General features: G+C 44.6%; 1 protein-coding gene across 2 annotated transcripts in view; it reads left to right on the top strand.

Moving 5' to 3' along the window:
* The window catches only part of IDS (iduronate 2-sulfatase), a 59,249-nt gene that overhangs the window by 399 nt on the left and 31,278 nt on the right, over positions 1 to 27,572 (top strand). For both annotated transcript variants that reach the window (XM_085884900.1, XM_085884901.1), the window contains exon 2: positions 15,808 to 15,944. In XM_085884900.1, the coding sequence (XP_085741026.1) occupies positions 15,808 to 15,944 (137 nt within the window). The remainder of the gene's footprint in view (positions 1 to 15,807; positions 15,945 to 27,572) is intronic.

The following is a 27,572-nucleotide window of genomic DNA, read 5'->3' as shown; positions in this document are numbered from 1 at the left end:
GGTATCGTGAGGTATCGTGAGGTATCGTGAGTTATCGTGATTTATCGTGATTTATCGTGATTTATCGTGAGGTATCGTGAGGTATCGTGATTTATCGTGAGGTATCGTGAGGTATCTGAGGTATCGTGATTTATCGTGAGGTATCGTGAGGTATCGTGATTTATCGTGAGTTATCGTGAGGTATCGTGAGGCAATCACATGAGGAAAGAGCACTCGAATACTCATGCTGGCTGAATATGTTTCACTCATCCGCTTTAATAATTGTAATATACAATTATACTAATAAATGTCGGTCTGTCCGTCTCCTCCATAACTCCAAAACTATGAAACCGAGCAGCCTGAAACTTCGCATGCACATTAAGGGAACTCCATTTCCAAGGTGGTGCATCAATGAAAACTGGGTGATTGGGTTCCTTATTTAATTATATCCTTTATCAGGCATATCCTCAGACACCTCACTCTTCCCCGATGGGGGTCTTAATTCGCCATTTTGTTCGGCCTGCTCAACAATGCCTCGAGTTGCAAAGGTTTGTTAACAACAACGTTGTTTTTTTTTCTCACTGTGGCGTATTGGCATACGCGGGCAAAGCACAATGCGGGGAGCGTTGTGGGGGCGTGGAGGAGTGGTGGTGGTAGTCACGTGTCCGCAAGGCATATAGGTGTTCGCGCCGCTGGAGGCGTGTGGTAGTCTACAGTGGTGTACATTCGGATACGCAATAAACAGAGTTACGGTAACCCTCACGACTCTCCGTGCCTCACTGCCCTCCGGACACTATATTGGCGACGAGTCTGTTTCGGATCGACGCGTGCAGAGTGCCTGGTTTTCCTCGGTGTTGACTTTGAGTCTTTGGCCGGAGCAATTGGATTGTCGGGCGCACGAAGCCGGGAAAATCAGCGCAGTTAGCGCGGTTCGAGTTTGACCACCTGGCGAGGAGCTCAGGGAAGCGCATCACGAGTTTCGCGCGCCGGGGCCGCACGCGCAGTCTTCGGTGCGGGTCGAGTCCTGCAGCCAGACGTCTCGCCGTCACCTACGAGTTCACGTCGAGTGAACGGTGGCCGCGCTCGGAGATCGTTTTATTTCTGATTTGCAAGCCTCGGGAATGGTTTCTGCAATGCCACGTCGAAAGGACGAGGACATTAAATTCAACTCAGAAGCGGCGTCGGCTGTCACACAGACTCTGAGAGATGTCCGGAGCCTCGATGGCCAGTGCGCGGCAGGTGATCCGGAGGTCAGCGGGTTGCGCTCTCGCGGTTCGTGGTGCGAGGGGAGGGGCTCGCCCTTTTGGGCCGGGACTGGCTGGCTAGCCTCAGGCTAGACTGGATGGCGCCAGCCGTTGGTGGCCTTGGACGGCCCGTGCCGAGCCGATTGGAGTTTCGGCGGGAGGAGGAGGAGGAGGAGGAGGAGGAGGTTCCTGTTTCGGAGTTCGTATCTCCAGGGGCACCTATGTCTCCCTCGAGACCCGAGGGTGAGGTTCCGGCGGCAGGAGCCGCGACGATGCAACATGGGTTGCCGTTCATTGCTTCCGGCAACTACGATATACGGTTCTGGAGCAACGGGAGCCATGCCCACTGCGACGGACTCTCGCGTTTGCGCTGCGCTCATGATACAGTGCACACCCATGTCGTGCAGGCGATTTCAGCGGGGGATTGGAGCGAGCCGGTCGCATTCACGAAGTTCGTGGAACGCGACCATCGACTGTGTCCTCGTCGACGTTCAGATGGGGGCTGGCACGCAAGTCACCTCGACGTCGTGACAACCAAGAGGCGTACGCACAATGTGGTTCATAAATTGCTAATTGTTGTGTATTTGATTCTCACAGCACGAGTGATTCAGCTTGGCGTTAATAAAGCAAATGCCGACAGTCCGCGTGTGAGCATAATGTGTTTGGTTGAGATCGAGCAATATGATGACCAATATGATGTGAAGAACTTGCGGACGATCGTTGCGAATAAAGAGGTCTTTCTGATCTTCGGCTTCGAGGACAGTCCGCGGTTCGCTGCCCTCTCATGTGTTGGATTTATACTGGGGGAACGCGCTGTACGTGAAGGGAAGTTTGCATCTGCACGGACTATGTTCTTGCTGCTTTATAACATGGCTGTTGGTGCAGTGTACGCTGATCGTCCGTGTGGACGTGCATGGAGATCTCGACTGGGTTTGATGCGTGGTTTTGTATGGGATTGCTGGTACTGCAGCCGGCTAATTGCCGGTTCGACTCGCATGTGGGACTCCGGCGCTGTTCAGCGTCACCCCTCCCGTTACTCTCGCGCGGGGGCCGGGCCGTTATCTTCCTAAGGCCGCTGCTCCGTGCCAGCGGCGGCGCCCTCATGTCTGGCAGACTCAGCGTGTTTACCTGCTTCTGTCCGTGGGGGGACGAGCAAGCTTATCAAACGGGCAAGGACGGGCGGGCTTGGCAAGCTTTGACAAACAAAGCTTGTCGGCCAGGGGGCGCGGGAGGTTCATCTCGGTGTGTCACCGCGACCTTGCCGGATGGCGTGTAAGCATGGGCCGCCTGGGGGCGCTTCTGCTGCATAGTGATACTGTGCTCCCCAACTTGCTTCTTTATATCTTTAACACGGCCATGGTTTTTGTGGTCTGTAGCTATCATTGAGTTCGTCGTGCAACTCAGTACTCGAGCACCTGTCCACTGCATTTTGGGATTCGACTCAATCGCATCGACACGATGTACAGTGGGGAGAACAAGTATTTGACACTGCCGATTTTGCAGGTTTTCCCACTTACAAAGCACGTATAGGTCTGTAATTTTTATCATAGGTACACTTCAACTGTGAAAGACAGAATCTAAAAGAAAAATCCTGAAAATCACATTGTATGATTTTTAAATAATTAATTTGCATTTTATTGCATGAAATAAGTATTTGATCACCTACCAACCAGTAAGAATTCCGGCTCTCACAGATTTGTTAGTTTTGTCTTTAAGAAGCCCTCCCATTCTCCACTCATTACCTGTATTAACTGCACCTGTTTGAACTCATTATCTGCATAAAAGACAGCTGTCCTCAATCAATCAGACTCCAACCTCTCCACAATGGGCAAGACCAGAGAGTTGTCTAAGGACATCAGGGACAAAATTGTAGACTTGCACAAGGCTGGGATGGGCTACAGGCCAATAGGCAAGCAGCTTGGTGAGAATGCAACAACTGTTGGCGCAATTATTAGAAAATGGAAGAAGTTCAAGATAACAGTCAATCTCCCTCGGTCTGGGGCTCCATGCAAGATTTCACCTCGTGGAGCCTTAATGATCATGAGAAAGGTGAGGGATCAGCCCAGAACTACACGGCAGGACCTGGTCAATGACCTGAAGAGAGCAGGGACCACAGTATCAAAGAAAACCATAAGTAACACACTACGCCGTCATGGATTAAAATCCTGCAGCGCACGCAAGGTCCCTCTGCTCAAGCCATCGCATGTCCAGGCCCGTCTGAAGTTTGCCAATGACCATCTGGATGATCCAGAGGAGGAATGGGAGAAGGTCATGTGGTCTGATGAGACCAAAATAGAGCTTTTTGGTTCAAACTCCACTCGCCGTGTTTGGAGGAAGAAGAAGGATGAGTACAACCCCAAGAACACCATCCCAACCGTGAAGCATGGAGGTGAAAACATCATTCTTTGGGGATGCTTTTCTGCAAAGGGGACAGGACAACTGCACCGTATTGAGGGGAGGATGGTTGGGGCCATGTATCGTGAGATCTTTTCCAACAACCTCCTTCCCTCAACAAGAGCATTGAAGATGGGGCGTGGCTGGGTCTTCCAGCATGACAACGACCTAAAACACAGCCAGGGCAACTAAGGAGTGGCTCCGTAAGAAGCATCTCAAGGTCCTGGAGTGGCCGAGCCGGTCTCCAGACCTGAACCCAATAGAAAATCTTTGGAGGGAGCTGAAAGTCTGTGCTGCCCAGCGACAGCCCCAAAACCTGAAGGATCTGGAGAAGATCTGAATGGAGGAGTGGGCCAAAATCGCTGCTGCAGTCTGTGCAAACCTGGTTAAGAACTACAGGAAACGTCTGATCTCTGTAATTGCAAACAAAGGTTTCTGTCCCAAATATTAAGTTCTGCTTTTCTGATGTATCAAATACTTATTTCATGCAATAAAATGCAAATTAAATATTTTAAAATCATACAATGTGATTTTCAGGATTTTTGTTTTAGACTCCGTCTTTCACAGTTGAAGTGTACCTATGATAAAAATTACAGACCTCTACGTGCTTTGAAAGTGGGAAAACCTGCAAAATCAACAGTGTATCAAATACTTGTTCTCCCCACTGTATGTTGTGATGGGGATAGCAGATGAAGCACGTTTTCTTTTGTTCCGTCTCATCTGGGTTTGATTCACGGCCACATGATTGATGTCATTTTATTCCTCTTTGCTTGTTTGTGTCATCTTGTCATAGTTTTTTTCTTTTTCACCAGTTTTTTTGTATCGTGGTGCCAGTGTGGTTGCTAAATGCCATTTTGGCTCTGGTTGCTTTCTGTGTTGTACTGCCGATGATTTTTGATGTCGTTTTGTTCCGCTTTGTTTTTTTTATGTCGTAGTTTGCTTTGCCGATTTGGCTTGTCCTTATAATGGTCATTTTATACTCATGTTTTTAGGAGGGAGGAATGTGGCGTATTGGCATACGCGGGCAAAGCACAATGCAGGGAGCGTTGTGGGGGCGTGGAGGAGTGGTGGTGGTAGTCACGTGTCCGCAAGGCATATAGGTGTTCGTGCCGCTAGAGGCGGGTGGTAGTCTGCAGTGGTGTACATCCGGATACGCAATAAACAGAGTTACGGTAACACTCACGACTCGACGTGCCTCACTGCCCTCCGGACACTACACTCACTTTCCTCACTCATATCATCGAATGCCTGATCATCGTAAGTACGAATCGCTGGATACATCGCAATGCTTATAAACACTTGGAGACACCAGTGTTCGTGGCTTTATTTCGTTTCCGTGCATGAGATAACCTCGAGAATCTCTTTAACTAAACCAAATTATAAAATTTTAAACTTCTTTATTGACTTCAGCTGCTGTTCCGATTGCGAAAAAAAAGTGTTCATTTGTCCAATTTGGACGTTGCTTGACATTCTGGATGTGTCTGGATGCATGGTTGTTTATTATGATGCATCGGCAGTCACTAATCGCTTGCGAAGCGAGCCATTCCTTCCCAACCGTTTCATTGGAGTGCTTTGCTTGAGTGATTAAGCCGCTTGGCGAGTGCTCTTCAGGTTTCGATCTCTTCAAGCTTCAATCTCTAAAAGCTACCATGACGATACCGTGGCTGGATTCTCCATGGGGACATCTCCAGAGTTAGGAAGCCAAAATATATTAGATAATTACAATGAGTAAACAAGAGGGGGAGCACTCGGGAGAGTGCAAAACCTCCGCCGCCAATACTGCTGGGTCACTCAAGTCACTCTCCCACCCCTCTCCCTCTCCCACTCCTCTCCCTCTCCCACCCCTCTCCCTCTCCCACCCCTCTCCCTCTCCCACCCCTCTCCCTCTCCCACCCCTCTCCCTCTCCCACCCCTCTCCCTCTCCCACCCCTCTCCCTCTCCCTCTCCCTCTCCCTTACTCTCCCACACCTCTCCCTCTCTCTCCTACCCCTCTCCCTCTTTCTCCTACCCCTCTCCCTCTCCCTCCTACCCCTCTCCCTCTCTCTCCTACCCCTCTCCCTCTCCCTCTCTCTCCTACCCCTCTCCCTCTCTCTCTCTCTCCTATCTCTCTCTCTCTCTCTCTCTCTCTCTCTATCTCTATCTCTATCTCTATCTCTATCTCTATCTCTATCTCTATCTCTATCTCTATCTCTATCTCTATCTCTATCTCTATCTCTATCTCTATCTCTATCTCTATCTCTATCTCTATCTCTATCTCTATCTCTATCTCTATCTCTATCTCTATCTCTATCTCTATCTCTATCTCTTATCTCTTATCTCTATCTCTATCTCTATCTCATTCTCTATCTCTATCTCCTATCTCCTATCTCCTATCTCCTATCTCCTATCTCCTATCTCCTATCTCCTATCTCCTATCTCCTATCTCCTATCTCCTATCTCCTATCTCCTATCTCCTATCTCCTATCTCTATCTCCCTATCTCCTATCTCCCATCTCTATCTCCTATCTCCTATCTCCTATCTCTATCTCCTATCTCCTATCTCCTATCTCTATCTCCTATCTCCTATCTCCTATCTCCTATCTCCTATCTCCTATCTCCTATCTCCTATCTCCTATCTCCTATCTCCTATCTCCTATCTCCTATCTCCTATCTCCTATCTCCTATCTCCTATCTCCTATCTCCTATCTCCTATCTCCTATCTCCTATCTCCTATCTCCTATCTCTATCTCCTATCTCCTATCTCCTATCTCCTATCTCCTATCTCCTATCTCCTATCTCTATCTCCTATCTCCTATCTCCTATCTCTATCTCCTATCTCCTATCTCCTATCTCCTATCTCCTATCTCCTATCTCCTATCTCCTATCTCCTATCTCCTATCTCCTATCTCCTATCTCCTATCTCCTATCTCCTATCTCCTATCTCCTATCTCCTATCTCCTATCTCCTATCTCCTATCTCCTATCTCCTATCTCTATCTCCCTATCTCCTATCTCCTATCTCCTATCTCCTATCTCCTATCTCCTATCTCCTATCTCCTATCTCCTATCTCCTATCTCCCATCTCCTATCTCCTATCTCCTATCTCCTATCTCCTATCTCCTATCTCCTATCTCCTATCTCCTATCTCCTATCTCCTATCTCCTATCTCCTATCTCCTATCTCTATCTCCTATCTCCTATCTCCTATCTCCTATCTCCTATCTCCTATCTCCTATCTCCTATCTCCTATCTCCTATCTCCTATCTCCCTATCTCCTATCTCCTATCTCCTATCTCCTATCTCCTATCTCCTATCTCTATCTCCTATCTCCTATCTCCTATCTCCTATCTCCTATCTCCTATCTCCTATCTCCTATCTCCTATCTCCTATCTCCTATCTCCTATCTCCTATCTCCCATCTCCTATCTCCTATCTCTATCTCCTATCTCCTATCTCCTATCTCCTATCTCCTATCTCCTATCTCCTATCTCCTATCTCCTATCTCCTATCTCCTATCTCCTATCTCCTATCTCCTATCTCCCATCTCCTATCTCCTATCTCCTATCTCCTATCTCCTATCTCCTATCTCTATCTCCTATCTCCTATCTCCTATCTCCTATCTCCTATCTCCTATCTCCTATCTCCTATCTCCTATCTCCTATCTCCTATCTCCTATCTCCTATCTCCTATCTCCTATCTCCTATCTCCTATCTCCTATCTCCTATCTCCTATCTCCTATCTCCTATCTCCTATCTCCTATCTCCTATCTCCTATCTCCTATCTCCTATCTCCTATCTCCTATCTCCTATCTCCTATCTCCTATCTCCTATCTCTCTCCTATCTCTCTCCTATCTCTCTCCTATCTCTCTCCTATCTCTCTCCTATCTCTCTCTCCTATCTCTCTCCTATCTCTCTCTCCTATCTCTCTCTCCTATGTCTCTCCTATGTCTCTCCTATCTCTCTCTCCTATCTCTCTCCTATCTCTCTCTCCTATCTCTCTCTCCTATCTCTCTCCTATCTCTCTCCTATCTCTCTCTCCTATCTCTCTCTCCTCTCTCTCTCTCCTATCTCTCTCTCCTATCTCTCTCTCCTATCTCTCTCTCCTATCTCTCTCTCCTATCTCTCTCTCCTATCTCTCTCTCCTATCTCTCTCTCCTATCTCTCTCTCCTATCTCTCTCTCCTATCTCTCTCTCCTATCTCTCTCTCCTATCTCTCTCTCCTATCTCTCTCTCCTATCTCTCTCTCCTATCTCTCTCTCTCTCTCTCCTATCTCTCTCTCTCTCTCTCCTATCTCTCTCTCTCTATCTCTCTCTCTCTCTCTCTCTCCTATCTCTCTCTCTATCTCTCTCTCTCTCTCTCTATCTCTCTCTCTCTCTCTCTCCTATCTCTCTCTCTCTCTCTCCTATCTCTCTCTCTCTCTCTCCTATCTCTCTCTCTCTCTCTCTCTCTCTCTCTCTCTCTCTCTCTCTCTCCCCTATATCTCTCTCTCTCCTATCTCTCTCTCTCTCTCTCTCTCTCTCTCTCTCTCTCCTATCTCTCTCTGTGTCTCTCTCTCTCTCTCTCTCTCTCTCTCTCTCTCTCTCTCTCTCTCTCTCTCTCTCTCTCTCTCTCTCTCTCTCTCTCTCTCTCTCTCTCCTCTCTCTCTCTCTCTCTCTCTCTCTCTCTCTCTCTCTCTCTCTCTCTCTCTCTCTCTCTCTCTCTCTCTCTTTCTCCCACCCCACTCCCTCTCTTTCTCCCACCCCACTCCCTCTCTTTCTCCCACCCCACTCCCTCTCTTTCTCCCACCCCACTCCCTCTCTTTCTCCCACCCCACTCCCTCTCTTTCTCCCACCCCACTCCCTCTCTTTCTCCCACCCCACTCCCTCTCTTTCTCCCACCCCACTCCCTCTCTTTCTCCCACCCCACTCCCTCTTTCTCCCACTCCTCTCCCTCTTTCTCTCTCTCCAACCCCTCTCCCTCTCTCTCCCACTCCTACCCCTTTCCTCTCCCCTCCCCACTCTTCCCCTCCCCTTCCTCTCTCCTCCTCTCCTCTCTCTCATTCCTACCTATTCTCACCCCTCACCTTCTCTCTCTCCTCTCACTCCTCTCTCTCACACCCCTCTCCCTCTCTCTCTTCCACCCCTCCACCTCCCCCTACCCCTCTATTAAGGACTGATTGTTTAGTTTTGAATTTCAAATGGCTTCCCCAGAGTGCAGCATGTACTAATCAGATTCAAAGTGAGCCTACCAGAGGTGTGCAAAGGTCGCTGCATGTGTGAGCATGCATGAATGCACTCAGGCCTTTGCCGGGTAGATAGTGTGGGTTTTAAATTGTTTGATGTAGAACCCACTTGGCTAAAAAAATGTTGCAGTTTGAGCACGTTTTATCGCCCTTCCTTACCATCCATTCACGTTGCCTTCCCTTCCCCTCCCTCATGCTTACCGCCTCCCAAACCCCCTCCCCTCTCTACCCCCCATGGATATCTCCAGGATGTCTCCGTGTGCTGTTTTAACGTACCCCATTTCGTTCAATCCTGTACTACCCTCCCCCTTCTCCACAAGTCCCCCAACCAAATGCAATTCCAGAACCCTATCCCCTCATACTCACCTTCTCCCAAACCCACTCCCCACTTCCCCTCTTCCCCCTCCTATCTCTCCTCCATCCTCCTCGCCCAACCCCCCTTCAACCACCCGGAGTGTATAGTGATGTTTTGTGAGGCATTGCTCTCACCAACCCACCCCTCTCCCTCTACTCCCTCTTCCCCCCTTCCTAGCTCCCCCCTTCCTCACCCTCTCCTCGTCCCCCTACCACTCCTCGCTATCCCCTCCCGCTTTCTCTCCCGCCCATACTCCCGTCAGCAAAGCTTCGGGTTGTACGGGGGATTGCAGAGCCGATTAACACAATTCAAGCTGAAATTGCTATCATCGATCAAGATCAAAATCTGTTGTGCTGCGTTTTGATAATTTTGTGGAGTATCTAAATTCAAAGACAATGCACTGCAACTGGTGGAAGCCACCTTTCTGATGTTATCTACCATATATATATATATATATATATATATATATATATATATATATATATATATATATATATATATATATATATATATATATATATATATATATATATATACACATTATCGAAACTCTCATGTATGTATGTTCCCGAAATACATCCAAAACGGTACACGACAGCGCAAAAATTATAGGGCCACGTTACTCACCATTCTCCTGCGGTGTGCAGTATCAAGTTTCGTTCAAATCGGGCAACGAAAAATATATTAAAAAATCAATTTCTGATTCAGTCAAGTACTCTTCGGGAGAATTTGATCAATGCAAACAACCTCAGCGGTATAGTTCGCTGGAGCTATATTTTTATTATTACTGCATTATTATACGAGGTGTGTTCAAAAAGTATCCAACCTTAATTTTTCGTGCGTAGACAAATGAAGCTAGGTAGGCGTGGTTTGGTGCACGTATGTCGGCGATCCTAATTCGTATGCGTGAATATTTTCCCGCCTGCAGAAGCTGTCAGTCGCCGACAGACCGCCGATGAGTGAGGAAGTGAGCGCCGTCGGATTTTCGTTTTTGACAAAATGACGGAAAAACTTGAACAACGCTACTGCATCAAATTTTGTGTAAAGCTTGGCGATTCCCGAGTGGAAACGATCCGCAAGATTCAACAGGCCTTCGGGAACGAAGCAATGGGCACCACACAGATAAAAGAGTGGTACAACCGCTTCAAAGATGGTCGTACATCAGTGGAAAGTGAAGCACGTTCTGCTAGGCCCTCAACATCCCAAAATGAGATCATCATTGACCAAGTGAGGACCCTGCTGATGCAGGATCGTCGAATCACGATCAGAGAACTTGCAGACGAGGCGGGCGTCAGCATTGGATCCGTTCATTCCATTGTGACTGAGGATTTGGGCTTAAGGAGAATCTCGGCGAAGTTCGTGCCAAAGCTGCTAACGATCGAGCAGAAGCAACTCCGTTTGGAGATCGCACAGGACATGCTGGAGACTGTGAACAGCGATCCTAACTTCTTCAATGCAGTGATCACTGGCGATGAGACCACAGTAATCTGTCATTTTGTCAAAAACGAAAAAAAAAAAAAAAAATTTTAATGATTTTTTAATATCAACCGCTGGAACGGCGGGAACCCAACGGGTTCACTGGTCGTCGAGTAGACAATAAAATTGCCAGCTTTGAGCATAACCCTCCTGTGTGTCAGTTGGCTCTGCACTACCCTGCATTTGCTCGTATGCTTACCATCCATGCTATAATTGACGGATCAGTGTTTATGTGCTTGTGTCTTTGTTTGTTGCACTACTTCTCCTACAGTTCTGGCCCGATTACATCCAGACTTGCTACATTAGGATCAGCATGACCCCAGTTAATGCATATGGATGTTTCTATGCCGCTGCAGATGAAGTCGTCAGAGACATTATGTTTTCGGGTTGTCTGTCTGTCCGTCCGTCAGTACTTTCAGTTTGTACATATGTTCGTGCATGCTCATTTTATGTTTTCTCTGCAACCACTTATCTGATTGACACAAAATTTTCACCATTGGTGCGACTACTCATAGAGAACGTTTTAATTATAATTATGACATCATAGGTCATGTGGTGTGGCAGCCATGTTGGAAAAAAGGAAAAACTTTGGACCTCTGTATTTCCGAAACTGCTCCATTGACAAAAATGGAAACTTAGCACTTGGGAAGTACTCCCCATGGGAAACAAGTGTGATTTTTTTTTGATGATGTCATAGGCCAGTGACTTCGTTATGATGTCATAATTGCATACGTCAAACACTTTATCCAATCAGTATGGAAGATTTTGAGGGTCATCTTGGGCTAAATTGTATGGGGAAAATAAATTGATGACGTTATCAGTCATGTTGTTTGGCAGCCATATATATATATTTTTTAACATTAAAAAATCTTCTCAGAAACGGCTGAACAGATCAAGGCAAAACTTTAAAGGTATGATCGCCTATCCATGAGGAACAAGAAGTTCTCCACCTATGATGTCATAGGTCAATGGTTTGGCAGCTATGATTTTTTTTAAAAAAGAATAAACCTTTAAAAATCATCCTCTCCAGAACGGCTTGACAAATCTAGGGGAAACTTCACCCACGTGTTCCATAAGCGTTGGGGATACCAGGGTGTTCATGAATAATTAAGAGGTTCCGTGGTCTTGCAGCCATATTGGATTGAATGGAAATCTTAAAAAAAAATCTTTCTCTTGAACTGCTTCATCAATCAACGATGTGAAATGTCAAAATTGTGTTCTAGTAGTGATGGGGAATGTATGTTTTAAATTTGAACCTTATCAGATGCATGGTCTGGCAGCCAGAATTATTTAAGTTTTTGAATCTTGGTTCAGGGATTTAAGTCGAACTTGGCACAAGTATGTAATAATGTGTGCGGAGGCATATCTGGTGATGTTGCAACGTCGAAGAGTGCCCTTTTATTTCTCTTTGCTAGTGGCATTGTTTCTATGTAAATGGGCGGGGGGTGCAAATTCTCAATGTAAATGCGTATCGTGTAGTGCCGCCTCCAGATGGGAGGGGCTATTCCAAGTCCCCACCCTTTACAGTCCTGTCCTTACAATAATTCATGGACTGGTGTTTGTTTGTTGTGCTACTCCTATAGTTCTGGCTCCATAGACCAGCATGACCCCAATTAATGTATAGGGGTGTTTTTTATCTTTGCTGGTGGTCTTGAGGGGTAGGGAGAGGGATGCAAATTCTCTATGTAAAATTGTATCATGTAGCGCCGCCTCCAAGTGGGGGAAGGTATACCATGAAGCCAAATAACTCCATCGCTTTTCAATGTACAACACATCCTGAAACAACTGCCGAGAAGAGGTCACCTAGCCAGGCATCCCCCATGGGCAGTGCTGGGTAACCCATGATAGTAACTGTAATAAATGGAAGAATATGAATGAATATCTTCAGTATTATCAAAAATTGCTGTTCGAAACCATGCGATGAGAGAAAGCTCAGCATTGATTTAAGTGAACTCAGATTTTTATACCCAACTGGACATACTGTTACAAATCTGGCAGCCATTTGCACACAACAGCCAGAGTCCCCGCAGTTCAGTTATTTCGATAAGTCCGTGTTTATAGTTCGAACCCTCCCTATGTCTAAAGGGAATTGCATGTGTGCGCTGCGAAGTTTCTTTCCAGTTAGATTTTTGCAATACCCAACACCAACAAATCAATCCTTTGTTCTCGCACCATCACCATCCATTGCCCACCTGCACGTACAGGGGTGAGGTTCCCTCCGCCCACCGTGAGCTCGTCCAATCGACCGGACAGCCGACCCGAGATCCCTGCTACAAGGGTGGACTAGAATAGGGTGCTTCCCTGGTTGTTCCGTCTGGGTTCTCAGACATGCACGGGGGGAGGGTGGTCATTGCCCCCTCCCACCGGAACTCCTCCAATCCGGAGGCGAGTTACCTCAGAGTGGTTCCCGCGGGGGGGCGGGGGGGGAGGATAAGAAAGGTGGCGAGCTGTCGTCTGGCATCGTCGTCTGGGCTCTTTGCTCTTTGCCCCTTTGGTCTGTTGGTCGTCGTCGTCGTCTGGGCTCTTTGCTCTTTTCCCCTTTGGTCTGTGGTCATCGTCGTCTGGGCTCTTTGCTCTTTGCCCCTTTGGTCTGTTGGTCGTCGTCGTCGTCTGGGCTCTTTGCTCTTTGCCCCTTTGGTCTGTGGTCGTCGTCGTCTGGGCTCTTTGCTCTTTGCCCCTTTGGTCTGTTGGTCGTCGTCGTCGCCTGGGCTCTTTGGTCTTTGCCCCTTTGGTCTGTTGGTCGGCGTCGTCGTCGTCTGGATTCTTTGCTCTTTGCCCCTTTGGTCTGTTGGTCGTCGGCATCGTCTGGGCTCTTTGCTCTTTGCCCCTTTGGTCTGTTGGTCGTCGTCGTCGTCTGGGCTCTTTGCTCTTTGCCCCTTTGGTCTGTTGGTCGTTGTCGTTGTCTGGGCTCTTTGCCCCTTTGGTCTGTTGGTCGTCATCATCTGGGCTCTTTGCTCTTTGCCCCTTTGGTCTGTTGGTCGTCGTCGTCGTCTGGGCTCTTTCCGCTTTGCCCCTTTGGTCTGTTGGTCGTCGTCGTCTGGGCTCTTTGCTCTTTGCCCCTTTGGTCTGTTGGTCGTCGTCATCTGGGCTCTTTGCTCTGCCCCTTTGGTCTGTTGTTCAGTAGTCGTCGTCGTCGTCGTCGTCTGGGCTCTTTGCCCCTTTGGTCTGTTGGTCGTCGTCGTCTGGGCTCTTTGCTCTTTGCCCCTTTGGTCTGTTCAGTAGTAGTCGTCGTCGTCGTCGTCGTTTGGGCTCTTTGCTCTTTGCCCCTTTGGTCTGTTGGTCAGTAGTCATCGTCATCTGTGCTCTTTGCCCTTTGGGCTTTTGGTCTGCAGTCGTCGTCGTCGTCTGCGGTCTTTGTCTGCGGTCTTTCCCGGGGTTCCTCGTGGTGGTGGTGGTTGTAGCAGCCAGGACCGTGGTGCTCGATTGTCGTTCGTGGCAGCCAGGATCGGCGACTCATTGGATTCCGGGTCGTGGGTTCGAGTCCCACCGTGGTGGGTTGGAGTCGGTGAAACCGCACGAGGCAGCCAGGTACCCGGCCAGACTCTGGCCCCCCCAGCTGAACTATCCTCCTCGGCTGGAGGACCGAATAAAGACCCGATGGGGTCCATTTCTTTGTGTGTGTGTGTGTGCCCAGTCTGTAAGTAGAAATTGTATAAGTGTTGATTGCTCATTCTACATTTGCCTGCATACTCGTGATTAAGTCTGCTCTGTGTCTCCCTTCCCGATTATTGTAAATAAACCCCTGTTCAATGTACCAGCTCGTTTTCTGTCGTTTATATCATTGACCCAGTATGGTTCGGGCTTGAGAACTAGGAAGGCCGATCTTGCCGTAAGTTGTCATTTGGGCCGGCGCGGCTTTGGTAATTTCCGCTCCGTTACGCCGGATCCGAGTCGGTAATAGCGACTCGGTTCGGACAAAGCCGGAAGGAGTTTATACTCGAACCCCACAACAAATACATGGATACAGTTACATAAAATGAACAAATTTAATGTAAATAGACAAATATTTACAAATGACAATAATAAATTTAATAAGTATAAATATGTGAAGTAAATTCAACTCCATGTCAATGCACCTCTACACACAGACTTAAATACAGACAAGGGGAAACTAAATATAAGAAAATCCATCGTTTTATTCTTGTACTTAGCTGGGCCCAGAGATGTTCTTTGTGGAACTTGGAACCGAGGCACTTCTATTTGCACGTGTAGACGCACGCAAAATGGCGCCAAGTCTCTCTCTCGCAATGCGACAAATGTACGCCAGGTAATCCGCAAGCGGCACTCAACACCAAGGCTCAAAGACCCAGTGCAGCTGCTTCATGCATCGATCGTCCTCACCGACCCGCTATTTGACATCCACGAGGCTCAGGGTCCATTCCTCACGACCCAACCAAGAGCCAAAGGCCAGCGTCTTGCTTCACCATGCGAGTCAATTCACCTCAGCACGAATACGAGAATCATGCCGTCTTCTTCATGCATCGAAGGAAAGTCAGCTGTAAAGGCCTGTTATTACAGGCCATCTCTGAGCTACATTCTTTCTCGACCATGTGCATCCTTCACTCCGCACTCATGCCTTCCACACACTGACCTTGTGTGTGTGCCCTCCATCCTATTTGATCTGATGCCTCCCACACCCTCTTCCTCTTCATGCGTCTCACGTCACACCCATCAATCCTCTGCCTCCAGGGCTTGGCCTGCTTGCACAAAACCCGGTAAGGCGGGGATTGTGCCTGCTTGGCTAGCTTCTGACGTCATGCCCATCAATCATCAGCCTTGGGGTATGACTTCACCTGCAGTCACCTTTGGAGGTGAGGCTTCTGCTTGATTGGCACGTTTGCTTGTTTGTTATCGTGGTTTTGGATATAAAAACATCGGGAAAAGTCACAGAGGAGCAATTACAGACTGGGGAAACTCATTCTTACTCCCTAGCTAATTAACACCGCACCACCCCCCGTGTAACACTTCAGCTAATAGTTTCCTTACTTAATTACATCGAGATGTCTCCTACACGTCCACGGACCAAACAACTCTATTCAATCCTAAATTTCCTTTTAAATTCCTCCATCTACCCGCACAGCCATAACAATATCATAAGAATCTATACTAGGCTTGTCATACATTTTCAAGAGCTAACAACCTATTTTTTTTCCCCCCCCAGGAAGAGCCAACGTTCTTTTCATCATTGTGGATGATCTACGTACATCTCTGCGTTGCTATGGTGATCATGTTGCCAAAACGCCCAACATTGACCAGTTGGCTTCCAAGAGTTTTATCTTCGAGAATGCTTTTGCTCAGGTATGATGTGTTCTTTGTATTTCCTTTTTATATGCCCAATATATATATATATATATATATACTAGCTGAAGTTCCCGGTAATACCCGGGAAATTTGCCCTATTTTCCTCACGCGAGTTAGACTGAAGCATGCGTTGTATGGAGAAAATTAGGAAGGCTTCTTTTATTCCTCAGATTTATGGAAGGAAGGCTTTATGCTGCCGTAATCCTTAGATAGGTCATAGTTGAAGGCGTCCTTGAGCCACTCAATGTTTCTAGCAGCAGTGGCAACTGTCCTTGATGTCCTGCCAAAACCCGGACATAGAAAGCTGGAACGTGAGTTTTGTGCTTCTCTCGCCCGTCGGTGTGACGCTCTATTTGCAATTAGGCGACACTCTCTCTCTGCAGCCGACTCTGCTTGCCTGGCTCGTTCATGAGCAGATATATCAGCAGTTAGCTGTTGCCGTGCGCGTGCAGTTTGAGAATTCAAATAACAGGAAGAGAATGTGTATGTTTAAAAAGTCAACGAATACGTACATTTTGTATTTCAGAAAACCCTCACGTTTTTAACCATGAAGCCTTTTGGTATGATTAATACGCCGGCGCACAATTCGAAAGCCATTTTTTTTTCTAATGGAAATTTTATTTATTACATATATATATATATATATATATATATTTTTTTTTTCATTTTTATGGACAGCCACTTCGCGCATCCTGGAGCTGAATGTTAGTTCTATATATGTGTAAAGTTTCATCAAGATCGGTTCACTGGTCTCGGAGCTTATTTGTTACAAAAAAACAGACTGACAGACAGAAGGACTGCCATTTATATAGTAGATATGTATATATATATATATATATATATATATATATATATATATATATATATATATATATATATATATATATATATATATATATATATATATATATATATATATATATATATATCGGGGCGTATTATGTGTGAGTGAGGCCGACTGGGGTGGCCATCTTGAAAAAAATGTTTTTTGCAATAAATGGAAAACCGCTTATCTGATTTCAATTGTTTTTGGTTACTGCGTTCCTCACCCCTGGGGAACTTTTTCGAGATAATGACCAAATGGTGTCTTGTTTCCAATTCACCTCCCTCATTATCTGGAATATGTATGACCTTTTTCATTCAATGGTGGGGGATTCCCCATCTCTGATGGTATATTTAATCATGTGGCAGTGAGATATTTTTAATCATGTATCAGTGAGGTGTTTTTAATCATGTATCAGTGAGGTGTTTTTAATCATGTTTCAGTGAGGTGTTTTTAATCATGTTTCAGTGAGATGTTTTTAATCAGGTATCAGTGAGGTGTTTTTAATCATGTATCAGTGAGGTGTTTTTAATCATGTTTCAGTGAGATGTTTTTAATCATGTATCAGTGAGGTGTTTTTAAACATGTATCAGTGAGGTGTTTTTAATCATGTTTCAGTGAGATGTTTTTAATCAGGTATCATTGAGGTGTTTTTAATCATGCATCAGTGAGATGTTTTTAATCAGGTATCAGTGAGGTGTTTTTAATCATGTGGCAGTGAGATGTTTTCAATCATGTGGCAGTGAGATGTTTTTAATCATGTATCAGTGAGGTGTTTTTAATCATGTATCAGTGAGGTGTTTTTAATCATGTATCAGTGAGGTGTTTTTAATCATGTATCAGTGAGGTGTTTTTAATCATGTTTCAGTGAGATGTTTTTAATCAGGTATCATTGAGGTGTTTTTAATAATGTATCAGTGAGATGTTTTTAATCAGGTATCAGTGAGGTGTTTTTAATAATGTATCAGTGAGATGTTTTTCATCAGGTATCAGTGAGGTGTTTTTAATCATGTATCAGTGAGGTGTTTTTAATAATGTATCAGTGAGATGTTTTTAATCAGGTATCAGTGAGGTGTTTTTAATAATGTATCAGTGAGATGTTTTTAATCAGGTATCAGTGAGGTGTTTTTAATAATGTATCAGTGAGATGTTTTTCATCAGGTATCAGTGAGGTGTTTTTAATCATGTGGCAGTGAGATGTTTTCAATCATGTGGCAGTGAGGTGTTTTTAATCAGGTATCAGTGAGGTGTTTTTAATCATGTGGCAGTGAGATGTTTTTAATCATGTATCAGTGAGGTGTTTTTAATCATGTATCAGTGAGGTGTTTTTAATCATGTATCAGTGAGGTGTTTTTAATCAGGTATCATTGAGGTGTTTTTAATAATGTATCAGTGAGATGTTTTTAATCAGGTATCAGTGAGGTGTTTTTAATAATGTATCAGTGAGATGTTTTTCATCAGGTATCAGTGAGGTGTTTTTAATCATGTGGCAGTGAGATGTTTTCAATCATGTTGCAGTGAGGTGTTTTTAATCAGGTATCAGTGAGGTGTTTTTAATCATGTGGCAGTGAGGTGTTTTTAATCATGTATCAGTGAGGTGTTTTTAATCATGTATCAGTGAGGTGTTTTTAATCATGTATCAGTGAGATGTTTTTAATCAGGTATCATTGAGGTGTTTTTAATAATGTATCAGTGAGATGTTTTTAATCAGGTATCAATGAGGTGTTTTTAATAATGTATCAGTGAGATGTTTTTAATCAGGTATCAGTGAGGTGTTTTTAATCATGTGGCAGTGAGATGTTTTTAATCATGTATCAGTGAGATGTTTTTAATCATGTGGCAGTGAGATGTTTTTAATCATGTATCAGTGAGATGTTTTTAATCATGTGGCAGTGAGATGTTTTTAATCATGTATCAGTGAGATGTTTTTAATCATGTGGCAGTGAGATGTTTTTAATCATATGGCAGTGAGATGTTTTTAATCATGTATCAGTGAGATGTTTTTAATCATGTGCCAGTGAGATGTTTTTAATCATGTGCCAGTGAGATGTTTTTAATCATGTTTTCAGTGAGGTGTTTTTAATCATATATCGGTGAGATGTTTTTAATCAGGTATCATTGAGGTGTTTTTAATAATGTATCAGCGAGATGTTTACATGAACCCAGCACCAAAATGTTCATTCTGCGAAAGGTTATGTTTTGGTCGGCGTGTATTTATTTATTTATTTATTTGTAATCTTGTGATTCGTATCACTCAAAAGGTTTTAAACCGAATTGCATGAAATTTGGTGGGATGATTGGTTATTAGCCAGGAAGCATTCGATTAGATTTTGGGATCGTTCGGGTCAAAGGTCAAGGTCAAGGTCACGAAAAGGTCAAAATCGTCTTTTTACGATAACACGGTCAATTTTTATTCAATTTGCATGCAACTAACGCCAAAATGTTCAGAATTCAACGCCTCATCTTGTGATATGCAATATGACACAATGACGCCCATACTCTTGTTACCGGTTAGGGGTCAGGGGGGTCACGACCTTGAAAAATATGCGGTTTTTGTCATAACGCGGTCAATTCTTGTCCGCTTTACATGAACCCAGCACCAAAATGTTCAGAATTTAATGCCCAATCTTGTGACACAATGACGTCATAACACATGTCACCGGTTGGGGTAAAATGTCGGGGGGGGGGGGTCACGCCCTTGAAAAATATGCGGTTTTCGGCATAACTCAGTCAAATCTTATTCGATTTGCATGAAAGCAGCATCAAACGAGATTACCTTCTCTTGTTGAAACGTATTCACCGAGCTTGCGAGTGAAGACTCGCCAAAACGACGTGAGTTGATTGTTGTTTAGTCCGTAGCCCCCGAAAGTCGGGGGGGGGTCATGACATTATAGATATGTGGTTTGTGTCATAAGACCATTCATATGAAACCAGTTCCCCACACTCGTACCAAGAACAAAAAAAGTAGTGGCGGCGAAGGTATGCGCTCGATGATTGCCCGTTCTAGTTTTAATCATGTATCGGTGAGATGTTTTTAATCAGGTATCGGTGAGGTGTTTTTAATCATGTATTGGTGAGATGTTTTTAATCATGTATCAGTGAGATGTTTTTAATCATGTATCAGTGAGGTGTTTTTAATCATGTATCAGTGGGGTGTTTTTAATTATGTATCGGTGAGATGTTTTTAATCAGGTATCAGTGAGGTGTTTTTAATCATGTATCGGTGAGATGTTTTTCATAATGTGGCAGTGAGGTGTTTTTAATCATGTTTCAGTGAGGTGTTTTTAATTATGTATCAGTGAGATGTTTTTAATCAGGTATCAGTGAGGTGTTTTTAATCATGTATCGGTGAGATGTTTTTCATAATGTGGCAGTGAGGTGTTTTTAATCATGTATCAGTGAGATGTTTTTAATAATGTGTCACAGATGTTTTTAATCATATATCGGTGAGGTGTTTTTTAATAATGTGGGGGTGAGGTGTTTTTAATAATGTGGGGGTGAGGTGTTTTTAATAATGTGGGGGTGAGGTGTTTTTAATAATGTGGAAGTGAGGTGTTTTTAATACCACGGCAGTGAGGTGTTTTAATACCACAGCAGTGAGGTGTTTTTAATCATGTATCAGTGAGATGTTTTTATACGCCCGATATATACTGAAACGCAAAAGAAACTTACCACTTGATCACCTCCGTCATCGAAGATCGGAGGTTACTGTTTTCACCCCTTTCTGTTTGTTTGTTTGTGAACAGTATTACGGAAAAACTCCTCGACGGATTTCGCCAAAACTTTGTGGGGGATTAGGTATGGTCCAAGGATCATGCCATTAGATTTTGAACTTGGTCCAAAATCCAATATGGCCGCTATGGCGGCCATTTTGAAAACATATTTGAATTTTTTTTTTGTATTTCTACATGTTTTAAGTGATTTCCAACCCCCCCCCCCCGCCAAAAAAAAATTGTTCAAGAAAAAAAAAATTTGCAACTTTTTTTTTCAACAAAATTTAGATTATTTTTTTTTTTTTTTGCATTTCTACATGTTATAAGTGATTTCTAACAAAAAACATGCCAAAATTATAATTGCGGCTGATTTTGGAACTTTAGGTGGATATACCCACGTAAAATCAATTTCTGTCTCAAGGAATCGAGTTATGACGAATGGAGTATGTAAAAGTTAAAAGTGAAAGTTGCAAACTATAACTCTGTGAGCACTGTTGACGTCAAATTGAATGAATAGGATATCAGGTTCACTTGAGTGACCAAGCAGTATTGGCGGTGGAAGTTTTGCACTCTACCGAGTGCTCCCCCTCTAGTTTGAAATGTAATAAAATTGTAACAGATCAAAACTGGAGGGGGAGCACTCGGGAGAGTGCAAAACCTCCGCCGCCAATACTGCTGGGTCACTTAAGTGAACCTTTTATTTTATTCATTCAATATGTCAACAGTGCTGGCAGTTTTCTTTCTTTTCTCTAACATTTTTGGGGGGGGGCGGGGGTTGGAAATCACTTAAAACATGCAGAAATGCAAAAAAAAGAAATCGAAATTTTGTTGAAAAAAAAGTTGAATTTTTTTCTCGTTTTTTGGGGGGGTCCCGTCATTGGTCAACTGCTGTCTGGGCACAGTGCCATCTTCCGGGACATCTTCCGGGGGGTGGTTGGAAATCACTTAAAACATGTAGAAATGCAAAAAAAAAATTTCTCCAACAATTTTTTTGGGGAGGGGGTAACAATTTTTTTGGGGGGTGGGGGTTGGAAATCACTTAAAACATGTAGAAATGCAAAAAAAAATTCTTTTCTCTCTCAATTTTTTTTTTGGGGGGGGGGGGGGGTTGGAAATCACTTAAAACATGTAGAAATGCAAAAAAAAAAAAAATTCTCTAAGAATTTTTTTTGGGGGGGGGGAGGGGACCAAGTCCAAAATCTAATGGCATGATCCTTGGACCATACCTCACCCCCGCACCAAGTTTCGTCGAAATCCGTCGAGGAGTTTTTCCGTAATACTGTTCACAAACAAACAAACAAACAAACAGAAAGGGGTGAAAACAGTAACCTCCGATCTTCGATGGCGGAGGTTAATAAAACAAACCAACAATTGCTCATTGAAACATTGGCATTGTATTGATGACATGTCAAGTTTTTGACCAAGATACACCGTCTCATCAGTTTGTTCTACAGTACAGAACAGCACAGGGTGCAATGTCAGTCCCCATTGAATAGCGTGTGTGGCCACCATTGTTTTAGATACAGGCAGTGCATCGTTGGCGCATACTGCCTACCAGTCTTTGGATGGATTGCTGCTGGGTTCTGTCCCACTCAGTCCTCAATGTCTGAAGCAGCTCTGCCCGACTCTTGGCCTCCCTGATCGAGGTCTGTCATCTGCAGAGTTGTGGAGGGTGTCTCTGTCCACCAGGGCCAATATCGTCTGGTGTGAACAGCCAAGGCGACATGCCACCTCACGGTAGCTGACTCTGCCTTGCAGCATGCCCAAGGCATGCTACCGTTGATCTCTTGACAATCGTGGCATGTTGATTGAAATGCCCATTTTGCACTGGCCTTTTTAAAGACAATATCAAGAAATCACGTGCAGCTCATTAAAATCATCCCATACCCCTTGGCTAATCACTGACAGTCAAAACAGCTGTTCAACAGCTGTGCTATGAAGTAACAACTGAAGGTTCAAGTGACCATCCGTGACTTTTTTGTTTGACAGTGAAGACACTATTGTCCACAAATAAGTTCACTCATTTACTACACGCAGTGTTATTGTTACGAATTTCGCCCGCCTGGCTAGCGATCGGCCACGTAACTCAAATCGCGACGCGTCGCCAACCGGAATGGACAAGTCAGTCGTGACCCTCTTGGAACTACCGCCAAGGAGCTAGCCACGGGTGGGGGTTTAACCTCACCACAACCCAGTCCGCATTCTACCCGCGCGAAATGGGGTGAATCGCCGAATGTCGATATACCTAAGTACCCGCACGGATAGCGTACCGAGGAGTTCTACCATGCCGCAGGTCGACTCTGGACACGAACCGCTTAAGCGGCTCGTTCTGTGCTGCAGGGATAACCGAGCGGAGTTATTGTCTACCTCGACGGTTCAGATTATTTATTGGGTGTCTACACCCACTACCAATCCCTTACGTGATGCAAGATGGAACTTTCAAACAAAGGAAAGGACGCAACGAAACAGGAAACAGTTCAACAAGCAACATTTATTATACAACACGTAAGCAGGCAAATAGGAACAAAATCAGGCAAACAAAAGCAAGGGAAAGCACTACGACCGAATATAATTATTATTTACTAGTACTTACACAGTTTCTACTTGGCAGGACATGGCGCCACAGCATGCATACAAAAACAAAGAAAGATCTCCCTCACAGGCAAGGGGGTAGACGGGGTCCGTAGACCTTTATGGTCGTGGGCCGTGGATGACCGAAAAGGCCCACGAGACCGAAGGGTCTTACCCGCACCCTCGTGGTGCGACGGTGGGCAGGTCGCGACGTCTCGTCCCCACGGCAACTAGCGTAGCCGCGCCTGATGTCGGGCCTTGCAACAGTGGGCAGGTCGTGACGCCTTCTCCCCACGACCACTAGGACAAGACTTCCACCCGACTGCCCCAAGTCTGTCTACGACGAAGACTTGGACCACGACAGACTTGGACCAAGACCACGATGACCAAGACTTCCACACGACTGCCCCAAGTCTCTGCTATCCGTGCCCCTTTCCAGGCGCTCCTCTTGCCCTTTTATTTCTCCTGCGCCCACCCCGCCCTTTGCGGCGCGTGGGCGGGGGAAGGAACATTCCAGAGAAATTGGGGCGGGAGTTGGTTTTCAACTGTCAAACTTGTTTACCGGAGGAGAAATTGGGGTGGGGCTGGTTTCCAACCGTCAAACTTGTTTACCGGAGGAGAAATTGGGGTGGGGCTGGTTTCGTTGCTCCTTTAGTGGCGTTGTGGTTGTTGACATGGCGTGGTTGTTCCAAAATAACGACAGGTAAAGAAAAATGGCTAACTCAAAGCGTCACAGCCCGGATGAATCACATATTCCCTCTAAACAGCGGGTGTGGACTAACTACACATGAACTTATCGATATATCTAACCTGAGGACCTTTCTGGTTTATTGCAAATTTCCACAGCCGTAACAATATTTAGAGGTTTAAAAGGTGGTAAGTTTCTTTTGCGTTTCAATATATATATATATATATATATATATATATATATATATATATATATATATATATATATATATATATATATATATATATATATATATATATATATATATATATATATATATATATATATATATATATATATATATATATATATACACATATACACACACACACATCAGTGAGGTGTTTTTAATAATGTTGCTGGGAGGTGTTTTTATTCCAGCGCTTTCGAAGAAAAGCGGGAATATTGTGATTGTCTCTGCCGTCCGTCTGTCCGTCTGTCTTACCCTGTAACTCCTCCTACACCGTTTGAAATAGGAACTTGAAACTTTGGGACATAGAAGATATATGTATGGAGAAGTGCACAACACTTTCGGATTTTTGATATGACCCCTCGGGGCCGTGCCAGAAGGGTTGGGGTCATGGGGGTCGATTTAAAAAAAAAAAAAAATTGTCTTATAGCTTATTAAATCAAACATATTCATGAGTTATACATTTAACAACATTTTTTTAAACACATGATCCGAGGGTGCTTGGGTGGGGGGGGGTAGGGGGTGCTTAGCAGATAGGGCGTCAAAATAGCTCCTCCAACACCGTTTGAGATAGGAACTTGAAACATTGGGACATAGTAGATGCGAACAAAGTACCCGCCCATGGGCGGGTACAGTTATCTGTTGAATGGCGTTGGTCCCATCTCGATCGGATGAAATTGAGAAATTGACGTTATCCGGTGACCTTGACCTTGATCCCCTTATGTCCGTTCCCAAGGATCACATATGCCCAGTTTCATCTCATTCAATCCAACGGTTTGGCCGTCTATAAAGGACAAACAAACATGAAAAATTGACATTTTAGTCAATGTATGACGTCATAACTCGAAAACCGGAAGTCGGAAGTGAATGTCGTCAATCAACTGTCATTTAATTTTGATTATCTGTCGAATGGCGTTTGTCCCGTCTCGATAGGATGAAATTGAAGTTAACCGGTGACCTTGACCCCGTGACCTTTGACCTTGAACTTGACCCCCCCCCCCCCATGTCCGTTCTCATGTCCCAAGGATCACTCATGCCAAGTTTCATCTCATTCCATCCAACGGTTCAGCTGCCTATAAAGGACAAACAAACAAACAAACACACATACATACAAACATATTCTATTACTTTAGTATAGTAGATATGTATGGGGAAGTGCACAACACTGTCGGATTTTTGATATGACCCCTCGGAGCCGGGCCAGAAGGGGTGGGGTCATGGGGACTGATTTTTATTTTTATTATTTTTTTTTTTAAGTGTATTTACCATTGTACATGGTAAATTCTTTTATAAAGAACTTACTTATGTGGCCCCCATGAGTGACAAACAGTCAGAGGTTTTACTGTATTTATGTAATTGATTATGAATAATTATAATTAATATTATAAACAGTTCATTCCTATGATTAAATTGATGTACAGTTCTATATTGCTGGACAGTGTTAAATTAATGTTTCATGAAATGTTGACATGCTTGAAATGACTTCTGATTTAGTCAACATAGTAAGTCTTTGGTCATAAAGTACATCAACTAGAAAAGAATAGTCATTCCATTTTGCAAGATAAAATTTTACCTCGTGTTAATGGGACAAAGCAGTGCGTGCGGGAATATGCGATGGTGTGCCATCGACAATGTAGTTCTAGTTTAATAATGTGGCAGTGAGGTGTTTTTAAAAATGTGGCAGTGAGGTGTAGTTTTCAACTTTCACGTTTCATATTTGGTACATAGGTACAGACTGTGGAGACGGTGTGTCGCGACATACGTTCGTCATCTAAAGTGGTTGCTGTTTTCCATGCAGGAGCACAATTCTGTATATACCTTCTTGTTTGGGCGTATATTGTGCTCACTTGAGCTCTTGTTTAAAATTGTTCCCCCTCTGTCATCTTTCATTTTGTGTCAATGCAAAGGCAGTGAGGTACTAAAAGAACGAGGAATAAGACAGAGACCACCGGCCTGTCAGCGATGGGAAAGTGATAGGACCATCGAATCAGCTTTATCGTGGGAGATTCCAATAGTCTTGAAGGCCTTGGTTTCCACGTTGTCAAGCTGGGAAAGATGAAAGGCAGGGGAGCCAGCCCAGAGGTGAGAGCAGTACTCCATCAAGTTGTTGATTAAGGTGTTATGATGGATAGACGTTCAGGTGTACCAAGGAAAGATGTTGTATGACGGTGGATGCCCAGTGGGCGGCTGGCTTTGAAGGTCAACTTTGAAATGTGACTTGCCCAAGAAAGGCTGTGGCTGATAGTGAGACCCATAGGTTTGAATGACTGAACTTCCTCAAGAGGATTGTTAAGAAAGTATATGGGAGGGTTCACCACACTGTCCTTTCTGAGAGACAGAGACAGTGTGGCAGTGGGAGAGAGACAGAGACAGAGACACACAGAGATTCCAAGTGTTTGTGACCAGCTTGTGATTTTGTCACGGTCTGAAGAGATGGAAGAGGCTGCAGCTTGCTTGTCTGAAGGATGAGGGATGTCATGGCAGAGGGTGGAGATGTCAACAAATAGATGAAGTGGATTTTCCAGAGAGTCAGAGAGATTGTTGATGAAGATGAGGAATAGGACTGTGCCCAGAACACACTGGAGTACTCCAGCCTTAACAGGCAGAGGAGGTAAAATAATTGCATTGAGAGCCATACATTGGTTATAAGAGTAGAGGAAGGCAATAACTCAAGAGTGGAGTTGGTCTTGGATGTAGAGAGTTTGGAAAGCAAGGCAGAATGGCAGACTATTGAAAACTTCACATGTGTAAAGAGATGGCCCTGATCTCATGTCTGACATTGATGGCACCCATCTCTTATTGGGAGAGTCCAAGCAGCATGTCCAAGGTAGAGTGACCTCGTCTGAATCAGAGTTGGTGATGTGAGATGAGGCCGTTGGAGAAAAGGAAGGATTTCATAACAACTGCAGTGATTTATTGCATGACCTTTCTGATGATTGGAAGTTAAGGCCCGGTCACACCTTGACGTTTTAGCCAACGTATGCCGATTTTTGAATTTTTTTTCTAAAACGCTGGCACACGTTGAATACGTTATGGGTAAGTTTTGATAACATTGAGAGCACGCTGGCATACGTCGTAGTACGTTGCCATACGTCGTTGTACGTTGGCTTTAAACGTTGTACTTTTCGGTTGTCCTCAAATTTTTTCATGCTTGAAATTTCACGACGTATGCCGGCGTATAACTCACACGTTCCGCTACGCTAGCCAGAAGTTGTAGGCACGGTCTGCGATCGTTGACAGACGTCAACACATGCTACTTGTAAGTTAATCATAAGTTGAGACACGCCGAGGTAATGTTTAGCGTACCCGAAACTTATTTCTAACCTATGATTAACCTGTTGTTGGCATGTTACGCGATCGTTGCCACATGTCGACAGACGTTGCTTTTAAGTTACTCATAGGCTGAAAGACGTCGGTATAATGGATCGTCCTTGCGTCAGCGTCCACGGCCACGGCCAGGACACTTATTTGCAGCATTCTTCAAACTTTTCTTCGGCATGACGAGGATGTTCACACTTCGATGTCTAGCTTGGCAATGATTCCAATTGTCCATCGGCAGCGTCTATTTAAAATAGTCGAGTTTGAGCGTTTTAACACGTTC

Source organism: Eptatretus burgeri, chromosome 6, assembly GCF_056783735.1.
Source record: "Eptatretus burgeri isolate ZD-2024b chromosome 6, Ebu_testis_v1, whole genome shotgun sequence".
NCBI lineage: Eukaryota > Metazoa > Chordata > Myxini > Myxiniformes > Myxinidae > Eptatretus > Eptatretus burgeri.
Note: the sequence above shows the minus strand (reverse complement) of the source record. Positions and strands in the feature narration are given on the sequence as shown.